This window comes from Gouania willdenowi, chromosome 2 (assembly GCF_900634775.1).
Source record: "Gouania willdenowi chromosome 2, fGouWil2.1, whole genome shotgun sequence".
Taxonomy (NCBI): Eukaryota; Metazoa; Chordata; class Actinopteri; order Blenniiformes; family Gobiesocidae; genus Gouania; species Gouania willdenowi.
Genome location: NC_041045.1, coordinates 6,134,778 through 6,154,544, shown reverse-complemented (window position 1 = coordinate 6,154,544; position 19,767 = coordinate 6,134,778). Strand labels below are relative to the sequence as shown.

Sequence of the window (19,767 nt, the reverse complement as noted above, 5' to 3'; positions counted from 1 at the left end):
ATATTCACACAAATTTGTCAAAGCAAAAGGTCTTTTTATTGTTTCTTTTTTACACAGTTTTTACATTTGTGTTCTCCACACGTACAAAACAAAATGCTTTCTGGTTCAAAAAAGTATCAAATTCAAAAGCTTCAGAGCGCTTTGTCGTCCACGTCCTGCTGTTATCGCCTCCGGCGCATTATTTACAGACGCACATTCCTCTGGGCTAAAGAAACCTCTTATTTCTGGTTCTTGCCGTGTTTCACGTAAAGGCCTTCAGAGTGCCATCCTCCATAATCAAACTGAAACAACAGCAACACGAGGTGGACTCAAAGTTAAAGTGGCATTAATGGTTTGCTTTGAAAGGGAAATAACAGTCAAGTGTGTGCGATGAATGAAAATACAAACTATCCACTGGAACAAAGGGCTGCTGACATGTCAGACTTGTGTGTGTGTGTGTGTGTGTGTGATGTAAACCTCCAACTGGATAGATGATAGATGAAAACTGAGGAGTAGATGCAAAGCAAACATAAATAAGCAGAAGTTTAGACAACAGTCCCTTCTTCCCAGATCACCAGGCCGATAAAATACAAACTTGGATATGTGTTTTTCTTTTCCACTCCTAATATAGCCACCAACCGGCTTCCCATGAACAACTTTATTATCAACAAACAGAGTAACCTGACTTCCCTTTTTTTGAGCTCTCAACCTGTAACTGCAGGTTGTTGTTGTTTAACTACATTCCTCAGGCTTAGATGTGCATTAAAACCAAGCTCAGCTTTCACTACTTACTACGACGTCTCAGCTTTCTCACTGCGTTGTTTTATCAGATATATAATAACTGCTTCATCCTTCTGCTTTTTACCTTCAACCTCAACCTGGAATAAAAAAAAAGGACTAGTTTCATTCCCAGACCAATCACAGGCGGAGGGGCTGTGATTGGTTCTAACCCGGCATTAGCAGAGCTTGGGCTTTGTCGTGAGGTAGGATGGAGTCCAGAAGGCAGGGAGGCAGCGGTACGGGACCAAAGCTTCCTATGTCAGAGTTCAGAATGGCTTCTGCTGCTGTGGGAATACTGGAGAGCAGCCAGGAAGACGAACGATGATTATCAACGATGGAGCGGTGGAGGAGGAGCGCTGAGGTGTTGCTCGGCCCACACTGAAGCACAGAGAGGGAGCCCTCAGCCTCAGAACTGGTCTCAGGGTAAATGTGAGCCACGGAGGCGAGGAAGGAGTCCCAGAGACATGACCCAGAGCTCTCAGAGACCTGGGCCAGTGGGGGGTGATGCCGCTGGCTCTCAGAGGCCCGTGGGTTCACACTCTTGTTGGCCAGGTCGCAGTGAGGAAGGCGCTGGGAAGGAAGCGCTGCAGCGTTCAGGTTAGCGGTGTCGAGCTGGGCCAGGCCGACTTCACCTGGAGGTGTTTGCAGGGTAAAGCTCCTGGACACACTGAGCTGGTGCACAATGGCACTGGTGGCGATAAGGCCGGCCACGCTGGTCAGATAGACCAAGCTCAGCATACAGGACACCTGAACACACACAAGATCAACAAACATCTTTAGTTACCTCATCTTTAATAAAAACAACATTTTACCTGAAGTTTCATACACAAGGCTGACATTACGTTGTTGTTATTATGACATGAGACCCGTCATTAGCATGAATAAGGTGTCATTAAGTGTTGTTCACTAAATTATGACACTTTTCACTAAATTAAAACACCTTTGGAGCTATGTTGGCATTTTTTGGGTTAGGTGGAAGGATCTAGTGGGGTTAGAGTAAAAAATGACACTTGTTATACAATATTACCATATTCATGTTAATGACAGGTGTCAAGTCATATTAACAACAGCATAATGACAGCTTTATGTATAAGACTTAAAGTAAAGTGTTTTATGTGTTTAAGTAAACCTAAAATCTAAACTAGTAATCCACCGAAACTCCAAAATAAATACTTATGCCAATTATGTATAATCAAATTTATGGCAATATGAATGCGTGACCTCACTATTAAAGAATTGTAATTGTGTAAATTAATATTAATGATTTAAAGAATAAAACAATGAAAAATATATGTAAATATTTACTTAGCAGTGACATTCCAACAATGCACAAGATAAAATAAAATAATAAATGAAATCTTTAACTCATACAGTAAAAAATATTGTAGCCTACACGCCAATAACTGACTGTGATGGTGAAAGAGAGTAAATTAAATATGTTCAAATCTCAAAGGTACATTGAAGTTGTTGATGTATAATAAACTTTTCGGTGCATCACTAATCTAAACGAAACCCTGAGTTTACTCTTTTCTTCCTCCTACCCTGGTAAAGTGCTGATAAATGGCTGTGAAGGATCGGCTCCACGCCGCCTGCTCCAGCAGCACACACAGGTCTGTGTAGCTAAACCAGCCACGCTTCATCCCCTGTCGCTCTGCAATGCTGCAAACACACACACACACACAAGTTACCGTATGAAGTAATCTTTAACAAAAACCATTGCACGGCAGACACACAAACCTGCTTTCCAGATGACTGAGGGCATCAAAGAAGTCATTTGGCTCCGTGAAGAGGCTCCAATCCTGAAGGAAACCCAAAGTTTAGAACCAAGACAAACATCTGCACACACACACACACACACGCACACACTGACACATACAATAGCGTTCAGAAAGTTCTTCTCCAGGTTGTTGACAGTTTGGACGTCCAGCTTCCCAGCTGCTCCCCACTCGTCGTTGAACACTTCCTCTTCCTCTCCTTCATCATAGAGATATTTACTGGCAACCATCTGAACAACAGTCACAATTCACAAGGATTGATACACGAATGTGAGACGTTCAAAGTGATTTAAAAGCAAACAAATACCATAGAGATCAGAAAGAGGTCAGAGGAGGAGATCTTTTGAAGATATTCGGGGTTTCGATGTCGGAGGCGTTCTATGTAGACTAGAGCTAGCATCATGGCACACGGAGAGATGCAAGCCTCCCTGAAGCACAACAACACATCAGATAAGTTTGGACAGATGTTATTTTTGTTCTTCAAAGACAGGATATAAAAAAACAAAAAAAAACAATAGTGTGTGCACAGAACAAACCTGGCAACATGAGCAGCATACGTCTTCTGGAGCTTTCGTATCGGGCTTGGGGCAGACTTTTGAAAGATTTCTACAGCGATATCTGTTGGTGAATGAAAAGCCTGATCAGTTAGTCAGCAGATACAGCTGATGAACTCCTTCCTAATCCTGTGTAAAGCTCTACATCATTAGATCTGAACCTCCTGTCCCCTGCTCATTGTCTCTAAACCATACGGCACAGCTGCTCTCACTACTTCCCCTTTTAATCTAGATTGGATATCTGAAAACAACCGTAAAATCAGGCCTCAAGATGACACGTAAATAACGCGTCGCACATGCATGTTCTTGGGATAATATCGAGAATTTAGCGCTATTTTTTCCCCACATAAAGCGAGTGACATTGTCTACCAAGTGGACTAGATGTCAAATGTTCTTCAAAAATGTTGCGCTGCATAGTCCCGGCTACACAGGAATCTGTGCAAAATGAAATTGAAACAGCTATGTGACAGAGATTCAAAATTAGTGACTAAACACTTGACACATTTCCATGTTTTTTTTCAACGTAAAACTGTTGGCTGAGGGGTTAGCAGTGTAGTTAAACATTGTAACGTGATTTCAGTGTAACCCTCTCGGATTCACCAAGTCATCTAAATATAAAATCAATGAGTAGTTGAAACTATTAATCCTATTTAGCAAGTTTAGTTTGATACCATATCGGCAAGTTTAATAGCCAGTAAAGTCATCTAAATAGGAAAAGCGGGTGAAGGGAAAAGTAAGGTGAAACAAAAATCAGGAAATTATTATTCCTTCCTCACTAAAACAAATACAGAGGGTGTTTATCGTAACTGACTAAACTGCAAACAATCTTAAAGCTGAGGATGATGATATGAGGAGAGCTGTGAATGCAAAGGTTCTACTTTTTCCAGCTTGATTCAGTTATCTGCACCAAACCGGATGTTTATCACGGCGGTGAGGAAACAGACAGTCGGTTGCTTTCAGGGATCGGCTGGAGGTGAACTCACCTGTTACAGGGCATGAGAAATTGTCCAGGGAGACGTCTGTGTCCAGGCCATAATACAATCGCTTTCTCACTCGTTCAGCCAGTCTCTGATGTCCAGGGATAAACTGTAAAGACAACATGAACACACAAGGTTAAGCCAACACAACTTCAACTGGAGATTTAAACATAATATGATTTATAAGATGGTGTTAGATGAGAGAGAAACACGTTAAATTGTTATAGGTGCAATACTAGAGGCCAAAAACATGCGTTTATGGTTAATAACATGTCTTAAAAACTGCGAAGTAGTGGAGGCTAATGGGCTAACACAGGCCTTAAGCTAGTTAGTTAGCACAGCGAAGCTAAGTAAGTTATTAAGGAAAACTACAACCTAACTCACTTCCACTCCCCCTCCAACAAACGAAATAATGTTCAAAATGTCCAGTTAGTAAATGTATGCCACAAAGAAAGCCTGAAAAGCCTCCATGAGCTAACGCTAACCCACTACTTATGCTAGCTTACCGTAAACTCCTGAAAGTCCGAGAACTGAAACGCCTTCTCGTTAAATAAAGCCCGGAAATCCATGCTGTTATCGGTCAAACATCAGTTTACCGACTGTTGGAGGGAGAAAGGACGACAGCTCAGCCCTGGTCAGCCCGTTTGTGTCAGATAACAGAGCTGGAAACACGCCCTGGCTGAGCAGGACACACAGTACCGACACAAGCATTCAGCTGTTAGGGCTCCGTTTACCACCAGTGCACAGCCACAGGCCGCCGGTAGGGGGCGCTTTAGTCTATATAGTATACACATAGGGCACAAAATGTGATTTCTTCTTCTTCTTCGGGTCACATTATCCACATTTATGTCAGCATTTAGAATAATGAGCAATCTGAGCATTAATACAGGAAAGAACAAAGGGTATGTGTGTGTTCTAGGACAACAATTTTCAACTGGTTGGTTGGGCCCCAAAATTGGGTCGCAGACAGCTGGTCAATGTTGGACTTGTCTTTTATTTTGAAAGAAACTTATTTTTCATAGGCACGCTGTGATATCGTAGTACGGAGCCCTGGAGGTGACATGGATTAAAAAAAAAAAAATTGGGCTCCGTAGAAACGCATGTTGCACAGGAAAATATATAGATTTATATGAGGAGGAAAAAAAATTAAAAAGATGTGTTTTCAACAATTATTTTAGAAAAACTAAATTTGGTTTGTTTGAATTCTAAAAAAAGAAAAGAAAAAAAAGTGGGTCGCGATTTTAATGACCGTGGCAAAATGTGGGTCCGTAGGTGAGAATCCTGTTCTAGGATTCATTTTATTTAATTTTTGAGTAATTGTGTTTTTAAAAATATTTTTTGTCATCATTTCGTAACCTTTTCTGATATTTTTTAGATGACTTGTGCAATTTGTGGTTCATTTTGTGTATTCCTGCTGTTTTATTCTGTAATTATTTTACAATTGCCTTGTTTTTTTTTAGTTCATATTGTGTATTTCTTTTATTTTCATGTAATTTTTTCTTCACTCATTTACTTTGGGGTCACAACTTCCAATTGCCCACACCTGCAATACACACACTCACCTACTGCACATGTGCAGGTTCAAAGTAGGGCGTCAATGTCAAACTTGGTTGTAGCTCCAAAAATTAAATTTAATAGAACTCTCTTAATACTATCTATGGTACAAGATGGCAATGAAAACATCCAATAATTGCTGTGTTTCTATACTATTCACTCACACAAATATCAGTTTTTAAAACCAGTAACAATAAGTTTTATTGTTCAAGCCAAGGCGAAATATTTCCACAACTGTCATGTGTGACGTCTTTGATACAAAACTGCACATATTTACATCATCTAAAACATAAGATCGTGTGCACTGAACTTAATCTAAATACAAACCTTTAGTATTACCAGACAGTACATCTAGTTGAATATATGGCTTTGTGTTTAGCAGCTATATTTACACAACATTCAAAGCATACACATGCTCGCGTCATTATGTAGTTGGAAAAAAATGGCAGATTTTAAATAACAGCGACTCCTTTGATTAAACTTAATCTACCAAAAAAAGAAGAAAAAAAAAGATTTTTGACACAAAATACCTAAACTTTTCTCCTATTTCTTCCATGGCACATTTACGCACTGTACTACGCAGCCAACAAAGTTCAAATAATAAAATTAATTACTAGAAAAACTACTACTTGATCTAAAACAATAAATAATAAACTCATTGTCAGTGGTGGCCTGAGGAGCTTGTAGGAGGCTGCAGTTTCTCAGACTTGCGGTCTTTGGTTTCAGTGTCTGAAGAAGAATCTGAGTCTTGTGCTTGCTGCTGATTGGTCCACATGTCTGCGTACAGACCTCCCTTTGACAGCAGCTCCTCGTGCCTAAACACACAAACACACTCAATGCTTAGTGAGTAACTGTGTATTTATGTTGTCATTTTGTGTTTTTCAGTTCTATAGTGTATCTTTGTAATCGTATTGTGTGCTTTTAGAGTAAAATGTAGGCGTTTTTGTCGTCCTTTTGCTGTGTTTTTTTTAAATTTATTTTGTGTATTTTTGTTGTCATTTTGTATCATTTTCTCTCATCTTGTGTATTTTTGTTATAATTTGTGTATTTGTTGGGTCAAATTGTCTTTTTGGAAGTCTTGAGTCATATCTGTCATCTTGGTTGTCATTTTGTGTATTCATTTTTATTTCTTTTTTCTAATTATGTTTTCACTGGCGTTTGTTCGTAAGTCCGTATGTTAATGTAGATGTTTGTTAGCAAACAGATTGTTGTGAAGTTTTGGAGAATAATGTGGATGTGTGGTTGGTTCTACAGCACCACCTGCTGGTGACTTTGCAGGTTTGTGCTCTCTCAGTGCTCTTGTTTTATACATTTTTGTTGTTTTATCTGTATATCTATCAGCTGTGGAGGATTCTGAACACTTACCGTCCTCGCTCAGCTATCCGTCCATCGCTGATGACCAGGATCTGGTCGGCTCCGATGATAGTGGATAGCCTTTTTAAACCAAAACAACCTCCATCAATGAAAACTGATTTATAATTTGAAGAAAAAAAAAAAGATTAAACCAAGCTCTAACCTGTGAGCTACAACCACTGTGGTGCGGTTTGTACACACTCGATTCAGCGAGGCCTGGATGTTGCGTTCTGTCTGAGTGTCCAGCGCAGACGTCGCCTGCAGGAGGAAATATCAAAGAAGTTTATTCTAAAGCAGGGGCGTCAAACTCATTTTAGTTCAGTGGCCAAATATGGATTAGTTTGACCACAAGTTAGTTCAAACTTGGATATTATTACTTTATATAAGTGACATATCAGTTGAAATGTTTCTTTGATAGATGATGACCAATTTGTATTTATTTTTGGGAAAATTGCAAGAAATCCTGAAAAATCTTTAAAGTTATTGACAAATTTGATATAAAAAATAACTGCCATCATGTGATATAAACATGTGAGCCCTGGGAAATATTGTGGAGTTTCATTAAATTTAAGTATTTGATATCTACAACTGAATTAGTTGATAATTTATACACAATGCATCATGTTCTCATCATTGCATCTTTTTTACTTCATCCCATGTTCTGGAGACAAAGCTCTGTTTTTAGATGTTTGGCCTAAAATCTTTGAAATGTAGGTAATAGAAGATCTGTGCTACCAAAACACATTATTATGCACCATATTCATTTATTTGCCTTTTGAAAATGGGACTACTTTACAGTTTTAGAGCCTGTGCTCCGCCATCTTGAAATCACGTGATCGATGATGTCACACGGCCCCACTGCCTTCTATTGGAGTGAAGCATTCAGCCTGATTTTAAGATCAATTAGCAACAAGTAGGGTAATGTAATATAAATTATTGGAACTATTAGTTTAAACTGCCAAAAAGTGGGCATTCCAAATCATGAATGTGGTTAAATTGGCAAAAATAAGGATGAAATAAGGTGAAAAGAGACAATAATGGGTCAACATGTGCAACATTAGGTCGGAAAAGTGGTGGAAAGGGTTTATAAGTGCTGGGCATGTATTAAAAGTGGAACAAATGTGCAAAAAAGGCATTGAAATTTGATGGGGAAGTGGCAGAAATGGGAGTAATGTAGCAAAAATGCATTAAAAGGAGCAAAAATATGGCAAGAAAAAGTAATGAAAATAGGTTGCAATATGGCAAGTTGCAGAAAAAGGGTAAAAAATGGGCTCAAATTTTTAAAAAAATATTCTTAAGCTGACACTTTGGTGGCTGAAGTTAACGACTCGAGTAAATCACGTAGTGTTGAAGGGTTTGTGCATCAACTGTCTATGATTGGGATGTTTACAGGCAGTGGGGCTGTGTGACATCATCAATCACATGCTCTTAAACTCTAAAGTAGTCCCACTTTTAAAATGTGTAAAAACCGTGGAGGATGCCTTTAAAGCTTTTAGCGTCTGTTCTTCGCTGATACCTCGTCGAGCAGGATGATCTGCGGCGCTTTGAGGATAGTTCTGGCGATGGCCACCCTCTGCTTCTCTCCTCCGCTCAGCTTTAGACCTCGCTCTCCCACCTGCGTGTCGTAACCTGGCACACAGAAATACAGTGAAATAACCTCCACAGACCCACAGGGATAGATGATGTGGCGTTACCATCAGGGAAGCCCATGATTTTATCGTGAATGTCTGCAGCCAGAGCAGCCTCCTCCACCTCGTCATCGCTGGCAGAGATGCGTCCGTAGCGGATGTTGTCTCTGATGGTGTCGTTGAAGAGAACCGTGTCTTGAGGGACGACGCCGATGTGAGCTCGCAGAGACGTCTGCTTCACCTGAGGAATGAGGAGGGACGGGGCGGTTACCATTTGCTACCAGAGTTACCAGAGCTGAGGCACGTCTTACTTTAGATATATCCTGGCCATCGATGAGGATGCAGCCTCCTTGGACATTATAAAAGCGGAACAGAAGGCGCATTATGGTGCTTTTTCCAGACCCAGAAGGTCCCACCTTAAAGGTGTTTAAAATAATAACGTTAGTGCATTTACCAACTACACACACAGAGGAAATTATTTTGATGAAATGTTATTTTCTTCACCAAAGCGACCGTCTGTCCTGGAGCGACAGTGAATGACACGTCCTTGAGAATCTCCTTCCTGCAGAGACCACAGAAGCTTCACGAAACATTCACCAACTTTTTGTTTAAAAATAAATAAACAAAGCATGAACAGACCCATTGGTGTAGCTGAAGTAAACATTCTGAAACTCCACTTTTCCCACTTGATAGAGAAGGTTTCCAGCATTGACTTCATCTTTCACCTGCAGAAAGGAACATCCACATCATTCACTGCAGCCCGCAGTACAAACACCTGTTTTTAAAGCTTTAAACTCGTACCTCTTCATCCTCTTCAAAGAGTTTGAACATGCTTTCCATGTCAATAAAAGAGTTCTGGATCATCCTGCAGGGAGACAAAGGAGGAAAAATAAACAGACAAATGTCAATTTAACCAAATATATATGCTAATTTTCACCAGGTAATGTTTTTCTCACCTGTAATAAGTCCCAAACCAGTTGAGAGGCGTGTACAGCTGGATGATATAAGTGCCAAAAAGGACAAAATCTCCAACCTACAAATCAAACGCACCAAATGTGTTCATATCAATATGTCAGCATTTAGATCTGTGACCAATCTGAGTGTTAACACAGGAAACATTGGGGTTTATGTTGTGGGTTTTGTGAGTTTTCCGAGTCATTTTGTGTCTTTTTGTGTGTGTATATTTTTTTTTAATCATTTACGTTTCTTTTTTATGTCATTTTGTGTATTTTTGATGTCTTATTTTATGAACTTGTTATTTTGTGTAAATTTGGTGTGGTCTTGTGTGCTTTTAGAATAAATTTGGGTGTTTATGTAGTTCTTTTTTGCTGTTTGTTAATTTGTGCATTCTGTTATTTTATATATTTTCCCCTCATTTTGTGTTTTTATTGTAATTTCATATCATTTCATGTATTCGTTTAGTTTTTTGTAAGTCTTAAGTCCTTTTAAGTATTTTTGTTGTCCTTTTGTGTATTTTTTGTAATTACTTCTACCAAGGAGGAACTGATTTCACCTGCGTTTGTCCCTCCATCTGTTCATGTTGATGTTTGTTAGCAGGATATCTCAAAAAGTTCTGAATGAATTTAAATGTAATGTGGTGAGCTGATAATGTCAAAAAAAAAAAGGAGTTTGATTTTGGAGATGATCTGGCAGGTATTGAGGATACAGTATTCAGAACAAGTTTTGGAGCATGATGTTGATGTTTGGCTGGTGCTACAGCACCACCTGCTGGTGAAATTGCACCTCTAAATTTGGCAGAGGTTTGCAAAATTGCTTACGCTTTTGTACATTTTTGTTGTGTTTTCTTGGAGTCATTTTGTGTATGTTTTCATGTCCTTTTGTATTTTTGTTTCCATGACTGATAATGTGTTGTTTTAGTAGTAAACCTTTGTGACATACCTGGAATTTTCCCTCTGTGACAAAGTAAGCACAGAGCAGGGATCCGGCCAGCAGACCTGAGCCGATAATCAGGTTTTGTGACTGGTTGAGCAAAGCCAGGGAAGCCTGAGTTTTCCACTCTGAGGCCTACAACAAACAGATGCTCCATTCAGAAACAACTCGGCCTAGTATTTCCTACACACTGATGCACAGAATTAGCTTCTACCCACCTGATATTTAAGAATGGCATCCTCAAAGCGGTTCACCTCATAGTTCTCTGCATTGTAGTATTTGACCTAAATGAATAAACAACAGGTGTGATCATTAGCTGTGCGCTTCTCGACTAAGTTGGAAATGTTAATCCGGTTTGTCACACCGTCTCAAAGTTTAACAGCGAGTCCACGGCCTTGGATTTAGCGTTGTTGTCCTGCAGGTTCATGTCTCGTCTGTACTTGGTTCTCCATTCGGTGATGATGATGGTCAGAGCTGTGCAGGACATTTACAAATATGGTGAGTCTTTAACGTAACCCGCTTGGCATTGTTGAACACCTGAATCCAACGTGGTTCATTACTCACTGAGGTACAGGGTCATGCAGACGAAAACGATGAGGCCGAACCAGGCGTTGAAGTAGGTGATGAAGTAGATGATTGAAATGACGATGTCAGCGATGGTGGGAAAGATGCTGAACACGATGTAACTGTGGATAAACACGCGTTTCATTGGTTTTTGGTCACTTTAACTTCAAGTCCAGTGAGTTTTGTGCATTTGTTAGCAGCCAACAGGAAACATTCGTCAGAAAAACAAAAACTTTCTTTTAATTTCTAAATATAATACAAAAAAAATAAATCAAATAAAACTGCAAATCTTTCAAATATCAATGAAAACAAAAGATTGGAAAGGATAAATAAATACATAAATAAATGTAAATGCAGGGTTTTTTTTAACCATACAACCCAGCAAAAGTATATACCTTGAATAACTGAAAAAAAGAAAAAAGAAGGAAAAATAATGAAAAAAAATTATAATGAATCCATCCCATCAAACCTAATGCCTCATATTTATCGTGATCCTGAAAATTTCACTTCCTGAAACAGAAAACTCAACCTTACCCATTTTTCTCCCTTTCTCTCTCTTTCAGAAAAGCCTCACATGGAAGTTTTGGGACAATATCACACATTTACACACAAAACAGGTCATTAAATGTCTAGATTACAAACAGAAAGTATGACAAATGGAAGAATATGATCAATATCTCTAAGAATCTCTTCGACTAGTGATCATGTTATCCTGTGATCAAAAATGAATGCAGAGCTTCCTCTGAAGAGTGTTTAGCTGTCGGTGTAGTAGCTGAACTGGTAATCATTTTATTTGTGACACATCACAGCAGAAATATCTCCAATCACATGGTTTTTGTGTAAAACGTGAGATTGATTCTCAGGTTGGAGGTAATTAAAGGTTTCACAAATAATATTTTGGACCATATTACATATTTTCATGGGATTTTTCCCTTTAAACATGTGACAGAGTTAGCAGTGTGGCTAATGTCGCTCTTCCTTTTTGTTTTTTCTCTTGTCTGCACATGCTGTCAAAGGTCAACACTACAAGAAGTGCAATCATTATGAGACAGCAATGCATGTTTTGTTATTGCAATAAAATAAATTGATTTATTTTATTGCTTTATCGTGAAGGGTAAGAAATCTTTTATTATAGGGAGGATATAAAAAGGGAGAGCAGTGTTACACCTAAGTGGAGGGGGAGGGGAAAGGGAGCAGGGAGGAGAGACTCAAGGTAGGAAATAGAAAGGGTGGGGAAGAATAGATTGTTTTACAGTGAGGGTGAGATGTGAAGTTGTAGAATATATTGTGCTTATTATGTTGTGTGAAACTTAGCTATAATGGTGGTAGCTGTGGACAGGGGGAATGAGTGAGTGTTAGTATCTAAAGCAGGTATTTGGGATTAACGTGTCGAAAGTTAAGCCCAGTATGAGTTTTATCCCACATCCCAAGGCGTGCCAGTGCATCGTATACCAGTATATGTGCAAAAAACCGCTACCGCAAACCCAGGAACTGCCCCGGGCCAGCAGGTGCAGCCAGGCCAGCAGAAAGAGTGGGGGCCAGGGAGCCCCAGGCCACCCCCCCACAGCCGAGCAACCCTCCAGACGCCCCCAAGATCCCAGGCTGAGAGGCAGCCACCGCCACCCACACACACATCCGAGGAAGCCCCAAGCAGCCGAGCACCCAGCGCATCCCGCCACCAACCCCAACCCCAACCCCAAGGTCCCCCACCAGCATCCCGCCTCCCCCACCCACCCAAACCCAAGCACCCAACCCCCGAGGGGAGGGCCCAGAACCCCCCCTGCCCGAGACCCCAGCAGCGGAGCCAAGGCCCACGCCCAGCAGACGGCCAGAGCCGCGCCGAACGGGCAGCCAGCGGGCACCCACCGGCGGGCCCAGCAGGGACCAGACCCCAGGCCAGAAGGACCCGGAACGGAAGCAGCACCAAGAGCAGCGCCCCCAGGGACAGTGACCACGCCCTAATGTCGCTCTTCCAACGCGATCTTGGGTGATTTCAATGTAACAGCCCATTTTTTGTAAATCATTTTAAGCATAAAAAATTTAAAATTAGTAACAGTGGATTAATAGCCAGTCAAGTCATCTAAACATTGAAAGAACGGAAACAAAACAAAACAAAAAAGTGTAAACTGAGGAAAGCCTGTGCATACCTGAGCAGGCTGTTGATAGACGATGTGCCACGGTCGATGCTCCTCAGTACGTCTCCCGTCTTGCGGCCCAGATGCCAGCGCAGAGACAGCGAGTGCAGGTGACCGAAGAGCCGCACTTGGACGATTCGATTGGTGTACTGCTGCACTCGGATCCACAAGAAGGAGCGCATGTTACTGACAAACCCAGAGGAGCCTGAGAGCAGAGGAGGAAATGAGGATGAGGAGAAGCAATGTGCTGCATCTCCCTGTAATTAAACAAGTTGTTTCATAAGAAAAGGTCTTACCTGCTCCTCCGCCCTGCAGGAACTTGAGCAGGACATAAATACACACCGTCGTGGCCACGGTGCGCCAGCTGCTGTGGTCAGTCAGTTCATTCACTGCGAGCGCACACAAGGTGTCACAATAAGCAAGGACACAACCACAAAGCTCAGCATTAGATACAACCAATCAATGTTTATCATTTTATGATTAAATATGAGTAAAAAGTGATCAAAACAAAAGCTAATGTTCACTAAAAATGGCTTTACGTGAGAGTAGACATGAGCCACGTGTCCCACTGTCTAGTATTGTGCGGGCCCCTAAAGTAAATGCACATAATGACACCAAAACATACATATTGACAGAAAAATACACAAAAAAATATACAAAAATCACAATGAAATTCAAAAAACTACACAAATTTTGCCTAAAAACTCAAAAGACCACTACAAATATACAAAATATACTGAAAAACATACAAAACAACACAAAAAATACACAAAATGACACCACAAACAAACATAATCATGGAACACTACTCGGAATGTCACAGTATCATGATACCGCAGTATCACAAGTGCCTCGACATCATCGTGGTTTTGTCATGGTATAAAATAATGAGCCGTTGCACTTAGAATTAAAGTTTAAAGTCCCATAATGCTTTGTGCATAAGGCGTCGTTGTCATAGGCTACAGGCGATTGAGCCAATGGTGTGGTGCGACAGTGTACGGTCAGAGGGGAAAAGAATCATGGTGGCTGGTGGCAGCCCGCAGGGCGAGGTAGAAACGGAGGAGTTTGTAGAACCTGTGCATGATTCAGCGGCTACAAGTCAAATAAGAGGTGTGGAAACGTTTTAGTTTCACAGCATCAAGAAAAGGTGGATGATATGGAAACACTGCTAGTGAACCGTACGCTACTCATCTGGAAATACGAGCTACATGAGAAGCGACTGAACAACCCGGCATCCAGAAAAGATCAAGGATTGGGTCAAACACACAATACAGTTTGGTCAAAAAACTCTAACTCTACAGTCAAAATGGTGAACAGACAATTTCTCAATGGTCACCATTCTTGTTATTGTGAGCTTTGCTGCAAACTGTGTGGCTTCCTGCAAACTCCTGAGCTTTTCCACAATATTGTAATAATTATCGTACCGTGGGGTTATAACCGTGGGATTTAGATATCGTTAAATCCCTAAAAACGACACAAAACAAAAATATGCAGCAACTCCAAAAAGACATACAGTATATTGATGAAAAAATAAACAAAACAGCAAAAAAATTAAAATAAAAACACAATAAAATGTTCAAAAGGACAAAAAAAAACACCCCAATTTACTCTAAAAGCACACAAGATGACAACAAATACACACAAAATAACTAAAAATCTTACAAGACGACACCAAAAATAAACAGAAATGATTTCGAAAACACAAAATAAAAACATAAACACACAAAATGTCTCTGAAAACACACAAAAAAGACAAAACCCTTTGTTCTTTCCTGTGTTCATGCTCTGATTATTCTAAATGTTGATATAAATGTTGATAATGTGACCTTCGGTTCAGACAATGGCGTTTTTGTGGCTGTGTTAAATCTCTGCTTCATAGGTTTCTGAGTGACTGGTTTCAGAGTAAAATGACAAACCGTGCTGCATTAGATAATAATAATAATAATAATAATATTAATAATGTATTTATATGTCAGACATGAAGCAGTGACGAAGCGGCTGCGTCACTCACCGATATTCTTGTAGTAAATGGGCACGAAGACGTTGATGGCCCTCTCGATTCCCAACATCCCCAAACAGAAGAGCACCAGCACCTGGAGGAGGATGCTGCCCCGGGGCCACATGTAGGGCAGGAGCAGACGGAGCTTCTTCCTGAAGCCCTGCCACGTGGACGTGTTCTCCTCCGTCTGTCCCAACAGGCTCTGGGATGGACGTTAAACACACGTTAAACACACGTGGAGCAGTGAGTGGTCAGGGGCACAAGCGGGTGTTGATACCTGGGCGCTGTTTTCTACGTCCCGCTCATCTTCGTTTATCAACAGCATGTAGGGTCTCCGGGGCAACCCGGGAGCTCTGAGACCAATGAAGAAAAGCAGCCCCATGCAGATGTAGCGTATCAACCACAGGCTAAACTGCACCTGAAGGACACAGAAAGAGTGTAACAGAAAAAGATGGTGTTGCTATATTTTTTAAAAACTGACTCTGGGCTACAGAGGAGTGTAGGAAAGGCAGCAGTAAAGTGCATTTTCTATCATTATTTTCTTTTATTTTTTATTTATAACATTTTTTCCCCCCTGAATGAATATTCTGTATGACAGTATCAAGAATATGTATTAATGTTTATACTTTTGCTTGTTGTGATAAAACGTCAAATGCTCTGACTCTGACCAATAAACCAATAAAAACAAATAATAAATCTGCATATGTATGTATGTGTAAATATATGTATACATTTATATGTATAATTTAATTTTTTTTTTTTTACTAGTTTCTGTATCTGGGTATAATGAGTGCAATGCTGACCTTTGAATGCATAATCATCATATAATCAAGCTGTACTTGTATGTTTTTAAAAGTTGAAATCAAAAGAGTTTGAAAAAAGAATATCAAATAATTATTAATAACTGCAATCTTTTATATACATAATATCACTTAACAGAACATTTCTGGAGTCATATAAACCACCCAGAGCTGACTGAATGTGGGCGGGGCTACCTTTTGTCTAAACTTGATTGGTTACCAGAAGACGGGAAGTATGACTAAGCAGAATGACTCAGCAAAAAATGGCTTAAGACTGCATATTTGTTTTCCACAAAAGCTTGTGTTGCTTTTCTGGCTTTTACTGTAACAGTAAAACATGTACGCACTAAGGAACCTGCTTATCTCTTATAAATGATTGATCTTTGACCTATTAGTCCCTGTAAACACAGTCCTGAATGGCTTGTTAATCTATAAAATATGGGTGTGCACTGTGGTCACATCATAACTGGGGAAATAAAGTTGCAGGAATAAAAAAGGAATTTGTCCTTGAAATAATGAAGCACATAATATTTAATGTGATATAAATAACGTAAATAATGAAAGTACCTGTTGTTGATTGGCCTCCAAGCCCCACCACCAGTGAGGGCTGTACCAGGAGACGAAGGCCAAGTTCTCCGCTGAGAAGGCGATGGCCCAGAACAGCAGCAGAATCCAGCTGTGTCCCCTGGTCCGGTCCATCAGCAGAACCCGTCGCCTCTCCACACGCAGCAGGGCCAGCGCCCAGCCCCACGCCAGCACCGAGAAGCACCCGTACAGCAGCACGTAGCCTGGGAGCTCTTCCGCAGTGGCCACTCGCCACACCAGACCACCGAGGAACTGCACCAGGAGCAGGACGGAGACCAGCAGCTGGAAGCCGTAGAGGCGGGAGCGTGGGATGAACTTGGGCTCCATGGTGGTGCCATACTTCTGGTAGAAGACGCAGTGGATGGTGCCGAGGAAAATGGCGATGGTGAGGAGGATGGTGGGGACCAGAGTGAAGTAGAAGCAGGGGGAGATGCCCTCATCCACCCAGGTGTGGGAGATGGAGGAGTTGAATTCACAGTAGCTGTGAATGAAGACCATGGCAGCTGCAGAGAGAAAGAATAAGCAACTTTATATATTTGTCTTTAATTTTGTGCTTTTGTTGTGTGTTTACAGAGTAATTTAGCATATTTTAGTTGTTTTGTGTGCTGTTAAAGGCTCTTTTGTCTTAAGTTGTCTAATTTTGTGTCAGATTTTGTTTATTTTTGTTGTCGTTCTGTGTTTTTTTAGTGTCATTTTGCACATTTTTCTCTGATTTTGTGTTTATGTTGTCGTTTTGTGTCCGTCTATGTGTATTTTTGATCCAGCTTTGTTTGTATATCTTTCAGATTGTGTGTATAATTTTAAGTTTTAATCTTGTGCGTTTTTAGGTAAATTTGTGTAATTTTGTTTTGAGGCATTTTGGATATTATTTTTTATTGTATTTTTGGAGTCCATTTAATGAGTAGCTTTTTTGATAAATATGTGTCTATCTTTCAGGTTTATCTTGTATATTTTTTTACTCGTATTCTGTGTTTTTGGAGTAAATGTGTGTATTATTGCTGTTTATTGTGTTTATTTCTGTGACTTTGTGTTTATTTGGAGTAAATCTGTGTAGATTTGCTTTTATTTTGTGTATTTTTCTGTCATTTTGTGTGTGTTTTTTTGTTTTGTTTGTTTGCCCATGTCTGCATTCATAATTGCTACATCCCTTTTTTTGTAAAGGAATATCAATGTTGATTATTAAATGTTTTAAATCAACATTACTGTACAGTCAGAATTAAAAACCAGTGATGACGAGGTTTAACTAGTAGACAACCTAAAACACAATCACATTATCACTGATATTTAGCTACAAGTGTGCTGAAAACAAACCAATGCAACACCAGTTAAAATGCTAGCTCCACTTAGCATCCTACTCTGTTAGCTATAAACCTGACACACATTAGAAACACCTTCAAGGTGTGTGATGCGTTGTACCTGGTTATCAGTGTTTGTTGCTGTCAGCTTCAGAGGACGCACTTCTTCTTCTTCTTCTATTTCTTCTGGTCACAAACACGTTTGTTCAGTTAAAGCAGCAGTAGTCTCCGCGCCCATTCACGGCTTTAACACAACACACAGCACATAAAGAGAGCAGAAGCGACGCACAGCGGTCTGTCTGTACCTCATTATTACAGACAAACGTCTGTAGCCACGCTTGTCCTTGGAGGTGTGCAAGTGTTGTAACACATTTCGTGACTCGGCGTTTTTATTATTGACGTCATGACGCATGGCGTGCTCATTAGCGCCGCTCAGCGGCCATAGTCCAGCTATTCAAAAATAACTTTATTGATAATTTCACAAATTTACAGTACGCTGAATGTTAATATATTAAAAAAAAAAAAACCAAAAAAAAAAACCCATTGTAATGATGATTATTTACAGGTTTGCACAATTAGCAAAACAAATTACAATAAAATAAAATAATAATAATTTTTAAAAAAAAATGACGTGTTTAACAGTAACAATGTCTCGTTACAGGATAATTAAGAGTTTAGGTATGGAAGCCCGTTTCCGCCACTAAAAAAAATAAAAAATCACCAACGAAAGTCATAATTATGAGTTAGTAAAGTCATAATTATGAGAAAGAAAGTCATAATTATGAGATAGGAAGTCATAATTATGAGAAACAAAGTCATAATTATGAGTAAGTAATGGTTGCCTTTACTCAGCATATTTCTATGTGAATTTGCAAGCAAACAAAGTATTTCATCATTTGTAAAGCCCCATCTAAAGTAGTCTTTGATAGTCGATCAGCCATCTCTCAGTGTCAGCTCACCACATGAACAAGCTGCTGTAAATGTGTTTAAATATCTCATAATTATGACTTTTTTCTCATAATTATGACTTTCTATCTCATAATTATGACTTTACTAATATATATATATATATATATATATATATATATATATATATATATATATATATATATATATATATATTAATGAATACACATTTAGCTAGGAGTACTTTTGATTTCAGTTTTTCTCTTCCAGTAAATAAAAAATAATTTTTTTAAAGCGTTAATTGACATAAATACCATCAATTCGATTCAACTTGTCCATCTTATTTTGTCCTGTTATTTTGTGTCCATCTATGAGTAAATGCAGACAAAAAAAAGGTGAATACTCCAAGCTTATTTACTTAAATACGTTTTTAAATAAATGCCACATGCAGTACTACTGTTTAAACACTAGATGGGGCTAGATACTAAGCTATAGAAGTGTGACACAGACACGTCCAGAGATTTAGCTTTTTTTTTTAATATTTGGTGGGTTTTTTAATCCAATATTTAACTAAAAAACTTATATCGTAGAACAAGTAAAATATTATACATTTTTGTTTCAATAAACTGGAAAGAAGGTTTGTGGAAAATCCTACTAAAGTGGTAAATAATGTCTACTTTAAGTGGAAAATGTAAAAAAGAAGCTGTGCTCTATTTACAACACTAGATGACACCAGATACCAAGCTATTAGAAATGCACAATAGATTTTTAATTTATAAATAATGATATCATAATGTTCATTAGAAATCTTTGGTGCACGAGCCCAAGGATGCATAAACAGACGGAAAATATGAATAAAAAATCAAAATATGATATGTTTATGTCTCAGAAGAGGGGAAAATAAATAAAGATGGTTTAAGTCAAGCTCTAAAATTCAATGTTTGGTTATTAAAAGAAGGAAAACTCAAAAACCATCTATGACACATTCATATT

The 19,767-nt window shown here is 39.4% G+C and overlaps 2 protein-coding genes across 2 annotated transcripts; both read right to left on the bottom strand.

Moving 5' to 3' along the window:
- Nucleotides 1-897: 897 nt before the first annotated feature.
- Nucleotides 898-4,822, bottom strand: cnppd1 (cyclin Pas1/PHO80 domain containing 1). Its single transcript, XM_028466858.1, has 8 exons — nt 4,572-4,822; nt 4,072-4,174; nt 3,071-3,152; nt 2,842-2,962; nt 2,636-2,764; nt 2,497-2,558; nt 2,301-2,418; nt 898-1,506 (listed from the first exon to the last, which is right to left on the bottom strand). Exons 1-8 carry the CDS (start codon nt 4,632-4,634, stop codon nt 925-927), a joined length of 1,260 nt encoding a protein of 419 aa, XP_028322659.1. The 5' UTR covers nt 4,635-4,822; the 3' UTR covers nt 898-924.
- A 972-nt stretch (nt 4,823-5,794) lies between these two features.
- Nucleotides 5,795-18,263, bottom strand: abcb6a (ATP binding cassette subfamily B member 6 (LAN blood group) a). Its single transcript, XM_028466796.1, has 20 exons — nt 17,990-18,263; nt 16,556-17,076; nt 15,466-15,606; nt 15,201-15,390; nt 13,486-13,578; nt 13,202-13,394; nt 11,055-11,176; nt 10,855-10,964; nt 10,709-10,774; nt 10,500-10,625; nt 9,557-9,633; nt 9,402-9,465; nt 9,240-9,325; nt 9,105-9,162; nt 8,912-9,016; nt 8,667-8,841; nt 8,489-8,601; nt 7,136-7,230; nt 6,985-7,053; nt 5,795-6,434 (listed from the first exon to the last, which is right to left on the bottom strand). Exons 2-20 carry the CDS (start codon nt 17,069-17,071, stop codon nt 6,281-6,283), a joined length of 2,553 nt encoding a protein of 850 aa, XP_028322597.1. The 5' UTR covers nt 17,072-17,076; nt 17,990-18,263; the 3' UTR covers nt 5,795-6,280.
- Between the last annotated feature and the right edge of the window lie 1,504 nt (nt 18,264-19,767).

What these genes read in the sequence shown, in the direction of transcription:
- abcb6a (XM_028466796.1), bottom strand. Translation starts at nt 17,071, where the DNA reads ATGGTCTTCATTCACAGCTACTGTGAATTCAACTCCTCCATCTCCCAC. An exon ending in TCTATCAACAGCCTGCTCAG is followed by an intron (nt 11,177 to 13,201) that starts GTATGCACAGGC and finishes GTTTATCCACAG; the next exon opens with TTACATCGTGTTCAGCATCT. An exon ending in TCTTTGAAGAGGATGAAGAG is followed by an intron (nt 9,326 to 9,401) that starts GTACGAGTTTAA and finishes TCCTTTCTGCAG; the next exon opens with GTGAAAGATGAAGTCAATGC.
- cnppd1 (XM_028466858.1), bottom strand. Translation starts at nt 4,634, where the DNA reads ATGGATTTCCGGGCTTTATTTAACGAGAAGGCGTTTCAGTTCTCGGAC. An exon ending in CGGACTTTCAGGAGTTTACG is followed by an intron (nt 4,175 to 4,571) that starts GTAAGCTAGCAT and finishes TTGTCTTTACAG; the next exon opens with TTTATCCCTGGACATCAGAG. An exon ending in CTCAGTCATCTGGAAAGCAG is followed by an intron (nt 2,419 to 2,496) that starts GTTTGTGTGTCT and finishes GTGTGTTTGCAG; the next exon opens with CATTGCAGAGCGACAGGGGA.